The sequence below is a fragment of the Chelonia mydas genome, chromosome 10 (assembly GCF_015237465.2).
Source record: "Chelonia mydas isolate rCheMyd1 chromosome 10, rCheMyd1.pri.v2, whole genome shotgun sequence".
NCBI classification, from domain to species: domain Eukaryota; kingdom Metazoa; phylum Chordata; order Testudines; family Cheloniidae; genus Chelonia; species Chelonia mydas.
In genome coordinates, this window is record NC_051250.2 from 79607780 (window position 1) to 79624021 (window position 16242).

A 16242-nucleotide genomic window follows, 5' to 3' on the forward strand; every position below is an offset into this window, starting at 1 on the left:
AAAATGCAGGGCTTTCCCTGCTCCCACTTTTCTTGCACTGGTGCAAAAAGAAGTTACAAAATTTTCCCTTGTGCAAGTGCACATTGTATGTCTCTCTCTCTCCTATAGGCATTGTTGTAAATGCAGTGAACACTGTGGTGGCAGCCTGCTAGCTGATGCTGCAGTTGTAGTAATAGCCTGGCACGGGTGGCACTCAGAAGCAGTCTAGCCCACACAGACTCCAAGAGGCAAAAAGGAGGTGATGCTTTTCCCAAGAGCAGTATATTACGCTCTGACTGGGGAGGGAGCCATTCTCTAACATCAAGCTATAAACTGTACAATCAGTAGTATAGTATTGTACAGTACTAGTCTAAAATGCTACAGCTTCCAATAATTTCTGAAGTATCAGGGATTATGGGTGCAGGATGTTTGTTTTCATAAAACAAGATTTTCAGATCGAAGGGGGGAGGGGGGTATGGGTAATTTATACCCATATTTTCCATTTACAATTAAAATGCTTCTCTGGCAGTCCCTGCAGTGAAAGAGCACCTCCCGTTACCATGAGCTCTTCACTGTGACCTCCATGCATGAGAGGGGCCTCCACTTCCCAGGGACTCCTATGATATATACATGACCTGGCAGGTAGATTACATCCATGTCTGATCATTTTCTCAATATCGCATAGAAGGGGGCCATATATTGTCTCTACTGAGAGCTAAGAACTAGCTCATTGTCATGGTTATTGCTAGGTGTTTGTAAAGGAACCAATTTTAGGATGTTGTGTTCCAGATCTGTTTTGGAGTGAAACGTCACCTGAAGAGGGGGAGTTTGGAAGCCCAATCAACATGAGAACAATGGGCAGGGGCCAGTTTGTATTTAATGTCTGGGGAAGAGGCAGCCTTACTCTTAAGCATATTCAAAGACACAGGAACCCCAGGAGAGTTCTTGGAAGAGATGGTCCATAGGGCAATGAGCCAATAGCCTGTTACTACCTAGAGAAAATAAATCACTGATTATCCATTATAGAGGAGTGGCATGGGATTGGCTCATGAAAATTGAATCCCAGCTTTTGGGACTGGACAAGTGCTGCAAGGAATGACCTTTGGATGAGAGAGACACTCCTGTCTAATAAGGTAACTTAATAAGTAGATGCTATAGATTACATGTTTTGTTTTACTAGTAACTTTACGGTTCCAAATCATTTTACTTGGCTTAATTTTGAATCTTTATCTCAAGCTGTTAAAGAAACTTCTGTTTAATTTTAGCATAAGCCTATCACAGCACATTGTGCTGGGAAGGGTGTTGAACTGAGGTGAAACCAGTGAACTGGGGTGCACTGTTTTATTGGAAGTCATGGATTGATGTGCATTGTGGAATGTAAATTGCTAGCCTGCATTGGAAAAGAGTGAGGCTTGCGGAGCCCGAGCGGAGTGCTTGTGTTGCCCAATAGCCGATAATTGTAAGGTGGTTTCCCCGGTGGGGGCACACAGGGCTGGCTCCAGGCACCAGCCTTCCAAGCAGGTGCGTGAGGTGGCATTCCAAATGGGGCGGCAGTCCGTGTCCTGTGGTGGCAATTCGGTGGCAGCTCCACTACTCTTCCCGTGGCAGCGGCTTTTTGGTGGCAGCTCTGCCACTCTTCTGGGCACTGTGGCAATTCGGCGACTGCTTGGGGTGGCAAAATTGGTAGAGCCCCCCCGGCCACACACAAGATTCCCTCTTATTGTAAGCAGGCTGTAGTGATTTACCACAGACACCTTAGGTAACCCTAAAAATCATCACAACTCAATAGTAGCAGAACTTAAAATGGGGTTAGCTTTCACTTTCACATAGAAACTCTGCGTACCCCATTTGGATGTATGCAAGAGTCTCCTAGGGGTGTCAGGGCTTCTGATTCAGCAGTCACAGGCAAAGTTTGTAGTATCTGTGACACCTTCCATGAGCCAGATGCCAGCTCATGCTAAAGGCCCAGGACAATTCACTTGTGTATTAGTATAGAGCAGGGTTGGGCAAACTTTTTGGCCCGAGGGCCACATCTGGGAATGGAAATTGTATGGCAGGCCATGAATGCTCATAAAATGGGGGCTGGGGTGCAGGCTCTCGTTGAGGGTGCAGGCTCCAGGGTGGGGCCAGAAATGAGGAGTTCAGGGTGTGGGAGGGTGCTCCGGTGTGGGGCAGGGAAGTGGGGTGTGGGTAGGGGGGGTGAGGGCTCCGGCTGGGGGTGCGGGCGCTGGGCTGGGACTGAGGGTTTTGGAGGGCAGGAGGGGGATCAGGACTGGGGCAGCAGGTTGGGGTTCAGGCTCTGGGCAGCACTTACCTCAAGTGGCTTCCGGAAGCAGTGGCATGTCCCTTCTCCGGCTCATACACGGTGGCGCAGCCAGGTGGCTCTGCGCACCGCCCTGTCTGCAGGCACCACCTCTGCAGCTCCCACTGGCTGCGGTTCCCGGCCCATGGGAGCTGCAGGGGCGGCCCTGGGGGTGGGGGCAGCGTGCGGAGTGGAGACCCCTGGCTGCCCCAGGTGTAGGAACCAGAGCGGCAGGCTATGCTGCGACAATTACAACACCCTGGAATTTCAGATTTAAATAGCTGAAATCATTAATTTTTTTAAATCCTCTGGCCATGAAATTGACCAAAATGGAGTGTGAACGTGGTAGGGCCCCAGTCCTAGGATAGACTGAGGGGAGAGGCAACCTGCGGCAGGCGGCCCACCAGGGTAATGCGCTGGTGGGCCCCAGGACCTTGACCGCCCCGGAGGCACGGCCCCCCGCCGCTCCCAGTGGGGCTTCCCTCCTGAGGACTGTTCGGGATTTAGCCCTGTCCTCCTCCCCCCACCCCCAATATCCCTCCCCCATCACCCAGACCCTCCCCCATCAACTCCCCCCCCCCCCCCAGTGTCCTCTGCCCCCCAGGTCTGACATGCGTTGCCCCCCCCCGGGCTGCGGGCCTGTTGCACTGCGGTGTAAGGGGCTGGGCCCTGAGTCCCCGCCAGCGGTGTTGGGGGCCGGGCCGGCCGCACGGGTCCACTACAGGGCAGACAGGCGGCGCCCCCCCCGCCCGGGGGAGGCGGGGCGGGGACAAAATGGCGCCGTGCGATTCAAACGCAGCGCGCTGCGTGCGGGGCGGGGTCCCGGCGGGGTTCATTGCGCCTGCGCCCGGAGTTACAAGATGGCGGACAGTGCGGAACTAAAGGTAAAGCGCAGCTTCAATTCCCTGCGCGATCCCCCCTCCCCGCCCCGCTCGGGTCGCCCGCGCCGCCGGGGTCGGGCCCCTCTGCAGCGCCGGGCTCGGCGCGGGGCGAGCGGCTCCCGGGCCCTGCCTGCTACTGGGGAGGCTGCTGCCACCGCACCCCCCCCCCCACACACTCAGCAGCAGGGGCTTGAGGGGCCAAGTCTGCGGGGGGGACCGGTCCTTCGACCCCGCCTGGCTAGAGCTGCTCCCCGCCCCCCTCAGCAGCTGGGGAGGGCTGCCCTTCCCCTCCCCCATCTGCACCCTGTCCCCCGCCTGTCCCCACAGCCTGCTCCTCTCAGGGGATGGGGGGCTGCCCCTCCTCAGCAGGGGCTGAGCCAGATTCGGGGGGGGGGGGTGTTTGTCCTTCGCCCCTGGCCAGCTCAGAGCTTCTCCCCATGCCCCTCTCTCCTCATCGCCCGGGAGGGGTGGCGGGAACCTGCCCTGCTCCTCCCCTCAGCGCAGTAGCAGGGGCTGAGGGGGCCAGGACAGAGGGGGGGACGGGACGGACACGGGACCTGTCTTTGACCCCCCCCCCCCACCCCCAGGCCTCTCAGCAGCTGCCCTCCCCCGCAGCGGCCGGGGGTGGGGGGAGACCCGAGCCCCAGAGACCGTGCCCCCTGCTGTGCTGCACAGCCAGTTCTGCCCCCAAGCCTTCCCGGGCTGGGGGTCTCGAAGGACTGGGATGAGCAGGAAGCTGAGGCTCCCCTCACCTAGGATTAGTATGGCCGTCCCCTCGGCCCCCAGGGTTCACACTCACAGCTTGGGGGGCCGGGGGCGGATTGTGTTGTCGTAGGTTCGATGCTCCTGCTGGGACTTTCCCCCTCCCCCAGATACATGGAGTGTTTGAAGGAGGTAGCTTATCCCTGCACCCCAAATATCCAGCTCCCAATGGGAAGGAGAGGGAGACCATTTAGTGTTGTACGAAGGGCTATTGACATGGGGCTCTGCCTCAGGAAGTAAACACAAGTGGTGGTGGCGTGTAGTACCGTTGGTTGTATTTTCTTGGAGGGTTTGCTCAGCTAGACTGCAAATAAAAAGGCTAAAGAGAAGAAGTGAGTGATTTAGTGGTGATTACAGGAGGAGGATGCCTCTCTCTTTTTCAAGTATCAGAGGGGTAGCTGTGTTAGTCTGTATCCACAAAAGCAATGAGGAGTCCGGTGGCACCTTAAAGATTAACAGATTTATTTTGGGCATAAGCTTTTGTGGGTAAAAAAACCATTTCTTCAGATGTATGGAGTGAAAATTACAGATACAGGCATAAATACTCTCTTTCCGTGCCTCACTGGGGAGGGAGGAGGATCGCTAGTTCCACAGATCCTCCTCTCCGTGCTCACCCTTCCCCCATCTCTGAGCACTCAGCAAAGTTTTTAAATGGACCCCTATGGAGAGATGCTTTAGTTAGTACAAGAGGGGGAGGGAATCTGCTGGATTGGGTTGCTATGTATGTTATGAGGCTGGAAGAGGAACTGTCCTTTAATTTCCCTGAATTGACAGCCTCCCTTGCTTTATAATTAAAGCCCCCAATTACTCTCAGAAAAGGGGGGATAGAAGGAAATCAAGGTGGTGGGTGTTTCCTCTTTTTGAGAGGAAAGAACTTGGAGAAAGTAAATGAGGTGGTGTTTACTCCTCATAACCCAAGAACTAGGGGTCACCAAATGAAATGAATAGGCAGCAGGTTTAAAATGCAGAAAAGGAAGTATTTCTTCATACAACGTACAGTCAACCTGTGGAATTCTTTGCCAGAGAATGTTGTGAAGGCTAATACTCTAACAGAGTTTAAAAAAAAACACCCTAGATAAATTCAAGGAGGGATAGGTCAATCAATGGCTATTAGCCAGGATGGACAGGGATCCAAAACCATGCTCTGAAATATCCCTAGCCTCTGTTTGCCAGAAGCTGGGAATGGGCAACAGGGGATGAATCACTTGATGATTACCTGTTCTGTTCATTCCTTCGGGGGCACCTGGCATTGGCCGCTGTCGGAACGCTCAGCTAGATGGACCATTGGTCTGATCCAGTGTGGCCGTTCTTATGAGAGAACCTTTCCTCTGTCCCCTCACTTAATGTGTCTGTCTCTGGGTTTGATAACTTGAATAAAGGAGATTATTTAAATGAGAGTGTTAAAGTGTCATTAGAATGCATATTTGCAACTAATCCTTCAAGAGAGATTTCTGAAAAATCTGCTTCAAAACGAATCCTAAAATGAGATACTTGATGTCTGAATGAACAAGCTTGGTATGGGTGGATCCTCTCAAAACCCCAGTGCTGGGGTCAGACAGAGATCATCATAGATTTGAGGAGACAGTATAACTTTATTTGTACAACACATCCAACCTGATATTTGTAGTAGTAATAAAAGAGAGAAACCAAACACGTTGCTCACAACTTGATATAATACAAAAAATGAACTAAGTTTATCTCAAAAGCTGCTGTTCACGCTGACTCTTTAAAATAAAAGTAAAGTGCAAATAACTTTGAGGATCAAAATGGAAATCTTATATGTTATGGAATGTCTATGTATGTGTTTTCCCCTTTTCTTTCCTCCAACCCCTATATATTTCTGATCAGCGTGAAGCATCATGAGGTCCACAGTAAGAGGTTTCAGAGTATATAATTTGTAATGTTTATTATGTGTCTGAGGGAATTCCCTTTCCTTAAAATGTCTGTCTGTCTTTTCCCTCTTAGTGTCCATCTAAGGTTTATGTCACTTGTTTTTGGGTGCATGACCCAAATACATATATTATATGTATAAAGTTATCGTGAAAAAAGAAAAGGAGTACTTGTGGCACCTTAGAGACTAACAAATTTATTTGAGCATAAGCTTTCATGAGCTACAGCTCACTTCATCGGATGCATTCAGTGGGGAGGGAAGTTATTGTGGGTATTGTATGCATAGTCAGGTTGTGAAGAGGTGTTTGTTTTTTTTAAAACATTCCATGCCTGTTCAGGAAGGTGATTAGCTCCTTTGGGGTCTGTGTATGCGATGATGGTGATTTTCTGTGCCAGCTGAAGATGAATGAATCCTGTTAATATCCTCCACTGCTTCTTGTTTTCAGAGGGATCTTGCTGGTGATATTGCATGAGACCTTAGGAAGCCCTTCCTCCTCCCCCAGCCTTCTAAAAATTTTGCCGTCTATATAATATTAAAGATAAAATGTTGAAGTTTGTTTTCCCTGCTTAACTACTTAATTCATCTTAGTATAGAAAATACAGGAGAGCATGTTGCTGACTGACTCTAACCTAACAGCAACGGGCTTAGTTGATATGTTTAATAGTGAATGTTTTTTAGGTTGGTTGGTTTGGATGGATTGTAAAATTTGCCAGCCAGCCAGCTACCAGGCAGAAACTGATACCCAAGGTTTTTTTTGGATGGGTGAGAGGTGGCATTAGTTTGGTGGAAGGAAGTGGGGGAGAGGACTGGGATTCCTACTAGAATAGTCACTTGTATCAGTACCTCAAAGATCTGATAAATTTGATGCTACCATCCTTTGCCATCTCAGAGCCTCCTGAGACTGTGTTTGTGGAGAGACGGGAGGGGTGTTTTAGCTGCTGAAAGAAAGGATAGGAGGACTTTCTTGCTCTTTCTTCCCTAGCCTCCCCGTTGCTCTCAGCATAGATCTGTATTTGTATCCATTATTCTTCTCCATCTCTTGTCTTCTGTGTCTATGTTTGCCTTTTTCTCTCTCCTGTTTGTTGGCCTTTTCCTATGCCAGCCTGTGCTGCTGCAGTTCATTGCTTTCCCAACCAGCAGCAGAAAGAAATTGAGATGATTCTTTTCAGTTTCACTGCTGCCTTCAGGGTTCTGAATGATAGCTCTGAAACTGAGTAGTGGCTTGTTAATTTCACTCTGATGCTGCTTAGGAAGGCCAGACCTGAGAGGGCAACACTGCATATATGTACATTTGGAAGATTATATTTGTAGCCATAAGGGTTAATGTTGTAATTTTATAACCAACACAATCTTATAGTCTTTACAAATTGATGGAGTAGGGGCTCCCTACTTTGCCATGGAAAGCTTTCCACCTGACAAGGTCAAATACATTTTTTTCAGACTCTCTATTCTTCCCTGTTCATCTTTTTCTTTGCATGTTGTGAAACAAGAAACATCAGGTGATATCAGATCTGTTTACTGAATTATGGGTGGCATTAGTTTGGTGGAAGGAAGTGGGGAGACACCTTGTGTTGTAAGCCTCCTGAGAAATCCTATTATTTAAAATGCTAGATGGAGCAAATCTTTATAGGAAGTGTGTTAACAGTAAGGTGTCATATGTTATGTTGGAAGTTGGGTGAAATAAATATATTAAGTAAGAATATACCCCAATAAATCAGTTTTCCTCATCCTAGGTTTGAAGTTAAAAGGGGATTTACTTGAATGAAAACTCTCCATCAGAATTTAAGACACATTAAAATTTCTGTTTTACAAAGTGAACAATTGAGTTCCTTTAGCATTTTATTTTTCTCAGGCAAAATTGTTGTCCTCTTCTCTTATCCACAGACCAATTAAAGGACTATCATCAACTTGAAATCTAGTAAACTTAAACAAAACAAAACTCCAACCAAGTAGTTGCAAGGTATATGCCTCTGGGCGTCTCGTGCCAATTTTTGTCTTTAGATAACATTTTCCTGTCTTGTTTGTGTGAAGGATCTACAGAATTATACAGAGAAAACAGTGACCTCGATTATACATATAGTGCTGCGAAATATTTAAAGTAAAATTGGAAAAAAAAATTAGAACTGTTTTTCTCAGTCACCGTTACTTGTAATAGGTACAATTTTTAGACAAAAGTGTAAAGCCTACATTGATGTCCTGTTTCCTAAGATGAAAAGGACTGAAATATTCTAGATGCCTTGATCATTTTTGTGCTGTTAGAAAAACATTCATATAACATCAAATGTCTTTTGCAGATCTTGGTCGTAAGATTACCATATTTCTTGGTGTATTAAAAGTTCTGAATAAATCGAACCAATATTTTGTTTTCATCCCTTTTCTATGAAACGTGGCGGCTTTTGAAAGTCTATTTTAGTCTGTTTTACTTCCCTAACTCTAAGACGAGATGTGTGTTAATTTTCTTATTCTTAAACACCCCTCCCCCCCCAACCCCAATATCCCATACAACTGCATGCAGATTCTAATTTATCTCAAGGTATGCTATTTAAAGCTCTTTCTAATTGGAGTTTGTATACTTGGGTGATTAAACCTTTCCTTCAGTATTAACCAATTTCAAGAATGGAAGAATTAGATTATTCTGATCTTTGCCTGGTACTCGAGTCTTTTGGTAACCATTACACAGTTTTGGATAATCAATTGTTATACAGGGATCAAAGAATAAAAAAGAAAAGCTTGTGCTTTAGTATTGTCTGTCTTGATGTGGTCCTAAGAAGCTGGTTTGGAAAGCGCATGCTGGGAGGTTTCCTCCTTTGTTCCCTCTCATTTTAAGAAAGTGGCTTTGGGTATTGAACAGATCCCTGGTGTATTTCTTGTTGGATACAATTTCTGTTTTTTAAAAAAGTGAACCAAGAGTTGGAATGAAATACGTAATAGCATTAACACAAAAAATTGGGTACAAACTGATTTAAAAAAATTCAAATATGAAATACTCTTTTGCTACATGTAGGGAAGCTGTTATAATGGGGACACGTTAGTAGCATAGCTTTCAGGTAGTAATAATAATGATATACGGGTTTCCTAGTAGGGGACGTGCTGTATGGAAGTTAAGTTAAATTGCATTGCCAGTGCTCAAAAACAAAAGCTACCTATTTCAATGTTCGATGAGCATTTTATGTACAGAATTTTTTTAATGACAGGCATCTTTACTTAATCCTTTTATATTTTGGCTTGCACACTTCTGTGCTTTTAAGTTTGTCCTTCTCACTTGTGAGTCAATAGAGCACGTTATTTTCATACTTACTTTTGCCAGCATTGGTCATGGTTTCCAATGTATTTTGAACTGGGTGTCTTTCTTTAAGCTTTTGCTCACTCTGGAACTGCAAAGATCAAATGAATAAAATGGGCTGCTGTGCATCGTCATTCTGCTGTAAAAGTCCACCCACCGCATTTCATTCTGTTGCACGCACACATAGGGTGAACACGCTTGTGAAGGGCTCATGCTTCAGTAGAGGCCATTCTAAAGTATTTGCAGAGAGGTGTATTATTAGATTCCAAGGGCAGAAGGGACTGTTGTGATCATATAGCCTCACTTCCTGTATAACAGAGACCAAAGAAGCTGCCCAAAATAGTTCCTAACACATACCTTTCAAAAAAAATTCCCTGTGATGGAGAATCCACCACAACCCTTGATAAATTGTTCAAGGGGTTAGGAGTGGAATTTTTATTCATGGACCTCTGAGAGAAAGAGGAGGAAAGGTGTAGGAGCCAATAATTATTTATAGTAGTTTAATAAATGCTGATGAGTTATTTTTTCCATGAAACTTCTCGTTAATTTCCCTTTTGATTGTACAGTCAAGATATCAGGTGCTATGGTAATACAAATCATATGATTATCAAAAGATTGGAAGTTTTGTTTTTGTTTGCTTTGAAAAGTATAGGTAAAGGATATCTGTTAGCCTTACCCTATAGGTCGGGGTAATCAATTATTTTTTGTCAAGGTCCAAATTTCTTGGTCAAGATATTGTCAAGGTCCAGACTCTGGAGAAAATAATACAAAACCAATAACAAATAAAAAGATGTCGCAGTCTGTTCAAAAGCGTCTGGCAGTCCGGGTTTGGCCCATGGTCTGCCTATTGACGACCCATGCTCTAGGTTGATTTCCCCCTTCCCTGGCATTTTTAGAGACCAGAGAGAGGTTTCAGCTTATTTGGCCATTTGTGGGAAAAGGTTGTGGGCAGACACGTAAGGGAATCTTTTTAAAGGGTATCCTATACAGCAGGATGTATACACAACAAATAGATACTGTGCCTCTTCATTCTTAGCAAAAACGGGTATTTGTGAGTCTCTTAATTTGATTTGTGTGACATGAACTCTGACCTATCCTTATGTGAAGCATAAATATAGGTGCAAACTTGTCGCAACTGTGTTTAGCATCGTTGTTTTAGTCCCTGTAACCTGTTCCCATAGAGCCTGACATTTTGATTACTATTTTTCCTTAGCACCAAACCCCCAAACTTTTCAACAATTGAGGTTTAATTTATTTTGAAATACCCTCATCCCTTCCATTCCCTCTGAGTTGTTGGTCTCTCCATTTCCTTAAGTATCTCTTGTAATCTCTGTTGATTGCAATAATGCTTATGAGGCCATAGCAGAAAGTACTTTTCATGCTGCGAACCAAGGACTTTAAAAGGGTTATTTTGTGGGGGAGGAGAAAGCACTCTGGACGTTGAGATCACCTAAGATCCCAGAGCGTTTGTGACTGAAGCGAGTTCAGCGCTCTTCTTTCCTTTCACGTCATAATACTGGTGGTCAGCCCTTTTGGTTCTGTTTGTAGGCAGAATTTTTTTCTGCACTTACGCTTGTATCAGAAATGCCTTTCTCTCTCTTTTGGCTGTTACTGCTGTGCTTCGGGTGCTGTGGCTCCAGTGCAAGACATTAAGGTGCCTTTCTGATTCAAGGCTCCTTTATATCTTGGTGTGTAGAAGGGAATCAAGACCTTAGGAGAACTACAAGGCTGATGCAGAGTGTAAATGTGGTTTTGTCTCATAAGGGTGCTACTGCGTACCTGCTACACCTTTCATACCTCAAATGCCTGAACTACTGCTGTTCGTTGTGAGTAGGAACCTTGATTCTGATTTTTGTAGACACATCTGAATTTTAACCAAAGAGAAACTTTGCTTTTGGGGAAGTGCGTTGTTTGGCTGGCTACTTTGACATGTGCTTGCACAGCTGAACCCTTAAGAATCCTCTTGATAAAACTCAGGATTTGCCTCTGATGGTTGATTCTCTCATGGATTGTACTGTTTTTGCTCTGTCACTATTGCAACACTATATCATCTAAATAATACTGAGAACATTTTCAGAGGGGAAATGTTTACTTATGTACAAATTTCACATGGTAAAACTAATTCTTCTCAGTGTAAATGGTTCCTGAAAAGGAAAAATTTAAAAATCGTATCTTTAAAAAGTAGATTCTCTTTGTTAACTTCTTTGGTCGTTAAAGGTGAAAGAATTTTTTAAAAATACAACTCTCAACAATTGTCTACTTTTGGAATTTGTCGTCTTCATCAGGCAACAAAAATTAGTCTTTTTTGGCTCTCGTGCTTAAATATAATGACTGCCAAAAAACTTGATTAATGCAGAGTTAAGGTTGTCTAGTGCTTTCTCAGAACACACAGGATGCTAAACTTAAATCTTTGAAAATAAAAAAAATACAGTTTAAGGCAATATCTCCCATGGCATGTCTCCACAGAACTTTCACTCTGTCCCCCTTGACCTGGCAATAAGAACTTGGAGTAAATCAAATCTGCCCTATTCCTAGCAAAATCAGCCATGTTCTATGTTGTGACTGACTCATTTCTAGGTCTGTGTTCCTCTTCATATGCTCTTGCTAATCCTCGTTGTGTTAGCTGTAGCTCTGTTGATTCAAGAATTGTTGTGGCAGGGCAAGATGCAGCAGCTTGCTAAGTGAGAAGAGCGGATAGAGGAAGCCGGGATACCTGTTTTCTGGGCTGCTATGCAAGAGGTCTGATTAGATGATTGGCTCTAAAACCTAAGCCTCTTAGCATTAAAATCTAAGAATGCATGAAAGAGTCCTGTAAATGTCTGAAGAGTTTCAAGGCTGCTAAAATGGTTCCACTGTCTCCTCCAGAAGCTGACGTTCCTCTAGGTGTGGGACTGTAAGAGTTTCATTCTGTTCTAATACTTGCATATTCTGTGCCCACCCCAGCTCAACATTTGCGCTAACATTCATGGACTGCTGTGCATCTTCTGTTCTGCATTGTTTACTCCTGGGGGAATTTTGCGCCACTACACATATGCAGAATTCATATCGCCCACGGATTTCTTTGCTTCCCCGCAGAAAAATGGCTTTCTTACAGGGAATCAAAGGGAAGCTGCAAGAGCAGTCATGCATCATTCCCTAGCGGTGCAGGTACATCATTTCAGGCACCTGGAGCAGCCAGTGGAGAGGTAAATCACCTCAGGGCTTGGGACACCCCAGCCACTGGCTCCTGCCCTGCGCCAGGATCAGCTGCTAGTGCTGGATGGGCTTGTAGCAGGAGAGGATGGGACTGTGCGCAGAATTTAAGTTTTTGGTGTAGAATTTTTAATGCTTTGGCATAGAATGCCCTCAGGAGTAATTGTTTATCTGGGGGGAGGTTCTACCAGTCTGCTTGAATACATCAGAGGGTACCACAAGGCTCAGTTAGGGAACCAAAGGTGATGTCTCAGGGAACCCTTAGGCCAAGGATGAACAGGTATTAACTTCTGGCAAGTCTTTGGGGGTTTGTTTGGAGTAAGTGAAGTGATTGAGTGGAGGTTGGGCTTAGCTAGCTTGTGTTCACTTGGCCCATCCTAAATGTGACTTTCATCCTAGGCCTTTACATGCTCTGAAAGGACACAGTTCTGTTATCTCTGACAGATGATTTGGGGCAGAGTAAAGATTGCGTCGGGGTGTGGTGTGGGAGACATTACCTTAATTCTCCTTCCTTGTTTTCAGAGGTTTAAGTTTAGCCACCTTCCATGTTCTTAACACATATGAGACAAGGCTAAACAACCTTAACTCTGCATTAATGAAGCTTTTTTTTTTGGCAGTAAATTTCCCTTGTTTTCTGAGGCAGTGGTGGTAGTGAAGGGAGCATGACTGAGGTACACAAGGGGAATTTCTGGACACATCACTTCTCTGTCAGGTGTGCCTTCCTCCTGGTCCCATCATGCTCCTACTAAGGTTGCAGGGGCCACTAATAGGAAGGAATGTGATACACGATGGGATGTGAGGAGTTTATCTGCCAGGTGGAGACAGCGAGGGAGAGGGGAAATGACTCATAGCTAGGCTTGGCAGAACTTGATTTTTATATTTTTAAAAATAATTTTGATAGTATCTGTTTATTTTTAAGCATTTTTCTATTTATTTAAATTTTCACAGTTGCAGAAACTTGGGGGGGCAGACAATTATTTGATGACAGTAGATGTTCAGATTCAAAAGGTTACTTTGTGTTTTAAGTTTTAAAGTTATCAACATAATGTTAAAATATACAAAGTAAATAACTAATAAGTTTGATTTAAGGATATCAAGTGATATCTTTCTTTCCCTAGCTGTGAATTTCAGTTATCAATGGAAATATCCGTTTGGGGTGGGTGGGTGGGTGGGTGTGTGTGTGTGTGTGGTGACCTACTCCTATTCCTTACTCCATTTTTGGCTAGTGTGTGGGAAGGGCTGCAGTACACTTTTCTGCAGAATGGGAGGCTCACAGAGGTATGAAGTATTTCATTCATCTCAGTAGGTGTTCTCCCTCTTCCCCTGATCTCATCACTGCATGCCTGTTCCCAGCTCCCAGCACAGACCTGATCCCTCATGCCTAGCCGGAGAACTGATCCATGCATAGCCGGAGTTCAGTGAGCCTCTCCTGTCACAGAACTGATTTGTCCTTTCTGGGTCCTCTGTGTTGGCTTCTCTGGTGTCATTTTCAATGTGATAGATAGTCATACTCAAGACACTGCCCCCACACCACCATGTCACATGCCATACTAGCCACCAAACACCAAGGGTGAGACTTGGGCAGATGCATTGGGCATACAGTTGTGGGTTGCTGAACTGCCTCAGAGTTTCACATGTTACTGAGGCTTGCAAAAGGAGTCCAGTTGTGGCCCCAGACACCAAAAAAAGGTGGGTGGAGAGCACTAATGTGCAAAACATGGAAATCTCCTGATGAGGATTTGAACTCAAAGGACCTTCAGTTCAAGGGCCAGTACCTGTTTTCACCTAAAACACTGTGAGTTATGCATAAAGAGTTTTTGCAGAAACAATAGCTTGTAGAGGGGCAAACATGGTAAGCAGGGATAGTAAGAGTTTTGTAATGTAATATAGAAATATTTCAAAACTGATACCATTGAATAGCTGAACTCAGGGTCAGTGTACTGATATAAGAAGGTCAGCCATGCAAAAAAGTTGATAAATCTGAATTTTAGAAGCAGTTTGCTTTTTCTGGGTGGGGAGGGAGCCTGTATCTCAGGAACAACGAGGAGTCCGGTGGCACCTTAAAGACTAACAGATTTATTTGGGCATAAGATTTCGTGGGTAAAAAACCACTCCTTTAGATGCATGGAGTGAAAATTACAGATACAGACATAGATATACTGGCAAATGAAGAGGAGGGAGTTACTTTACAAGTGGAGAACCAGTGATGATAAGGCCAATTCAGTCAGGGTGGATCTGCTCCACTCCCAATAATTGATGGAGAAGGTGTCAATACCAAGAGAGGGAAAATTGCTTTTGTAGTGAGCCAGCCTCTCCCAGTCCCTATTCAGGCCCAAATTAATGGTGTTACGTTTTTACCCACGAAAGCTTATGCCCAAATAAATCTTAGTCTTTAAGGTGCCACTGGACTCCTGGTTGTTTTTGTGGATACAGACTTACACAGCTACCCCTCTGATACTTGTATCTCTTGAATTTCTTGGCCACGTGACTCCGAATTTTATATTACAGAGTCTATCCTAGTTGTGGCATACCAGTTTTCAAAACAGTCATCTTACTTGTGTAGATTATAGAGCATTTTGAGCAAACCTTTCTGTTTAAGAGAATTTTTCAGTCTTAATTTGGGGAGTTACAACTGCTGCTCCATAACATAGCCTGCACTTCGGGCAATATTTCCTGAAGAAGCTCTTTTACCGTCCCAGCAGAAATGAGACTGAGTTGTACTCTGCATACCAGACATTCTCAGAAATCAGCTGAGGGCAGATTTGTATTCAGTCTTTGGATAGGGCTCAGGTTCAAGGGCTAGTGTTTGCTTCATGGGGCGCCGGGGGCGGGGGGGGGAGAAGGGGGTGTCTTTTTTTTTTTTTTTTAACCGTGAGTTAGCCAACACATTAAAATTCTAGTGTAGGTAGGGCAAGTTGTAGTTTTACCTCACTGTAGCTAATGGAGGTGATACCTCAACTCAACCAATATTACCGCGGTAAAACTACAGCCTGTCCTGTCGTGGCTAGGGCTTTAACGTGTTAGCTATCCCGTTGAAGAATGTGTGTATTCACCTAATATAGACCTGGCCCACATACGTGTGTTATGAATTGAGCTCCTTTACGTGGTTGATACAGTGCACTGCACCTGGTTGAAGATGCTCCAGTCTCATAGTGCATTTGTGATGGGCCATGGGTGAGTTGTCAGCACTGGGGAGCAAAGCTAGAACCTCTGGATCTAAAACCATGCGATTCTGCTGCTGGAGTTAAAGACCCACGTTTGTTAGGCCTGCAGCAGGCCCGGCCACCATTAGAGTGGGGCAGAGCGCTGTAGTCATGAGACGTGTCTCTTTCTTCACCCCAACCCCTTAATCTGATCTCTCCCCCTGAGAGTCTAAGGTCTGGTCAGCATTGCAGGTCCCTTCCTGCTCTCTTTTCCTCTGGCTCCATCTTCTGAGCTGGTGAATGGGCCCTCTTCTCAAAAAGCATACCCTTCCTTAAAAAAAAAAAAGTCTCTGACCCCCTTTAGTCACGTACGTACAGTGGATAATTCCAGTCCCAGCCAAGAGAGTCCCATGTCAAGAAATCCATTGTCCCCTGAGATGGGCCAATGTAGAATCAGTTGCTGGCTCTTGAGGATACTCTCATTGGTGATCGTCATTGGGGTGTCCCACATTCTTCTGTGGTAGGGCAGTGTCTGGAATAGACTGACCTTGACTTTTCAACACTGAATGCAAAATGGCAGTTAGCACACAAAATGGGAGATCGTACAAAAGTGGAAATCACAAAACAAAATGGAGTTCCCAGTTTGATGGAGACCTATCCCATTCTGTCACACAAGGTACTGAGATCAAATTCAGTTGGGTAATCTCAATTTTGTCCAGATCAGTACCATAGTCTGTGCCACAGAAATGTGCAAAAATGTTATGGATGGGAAAAATTTACTGACTGGTCCTCCCTATGCACTGTATTTC

The 16242-nt window shown here is 45.0% G+C and overlaps 1 protein-coding gene across 3 annotated transcripts in view; it reads left to right on the forward strand.

Moving 5' to 3' along the window:
- The window catches only part of PIAS1 (protein inhibitor of activated STAT 1), a 113596-nt gene that overhangs the window by 19819 nt on the left and 77535 nt on the right, over positions 1 to 16242 (forward strand). For 2 of the 3 annotated variants that reach the window (XM_043523207.1, XM_037911541.1), the window contains exon 1: positions 3065 to 3165. The exons of the other annotated variant lie outside the window; for it this stretch is intronic. In XM_043523207.1, the coding sequence (XP_043379142.1) occupies positions 3142 to 3165 (24 nt within the window). In that variant the 5' untranslated portion in view covers positions 3065 to 3141. Of the gene's footprint in view, positions 1 to 3064; positions 3166 to 16242 lie in introns of those variants that run through there. 3 annotated transcript variants of the gene reach the window in all.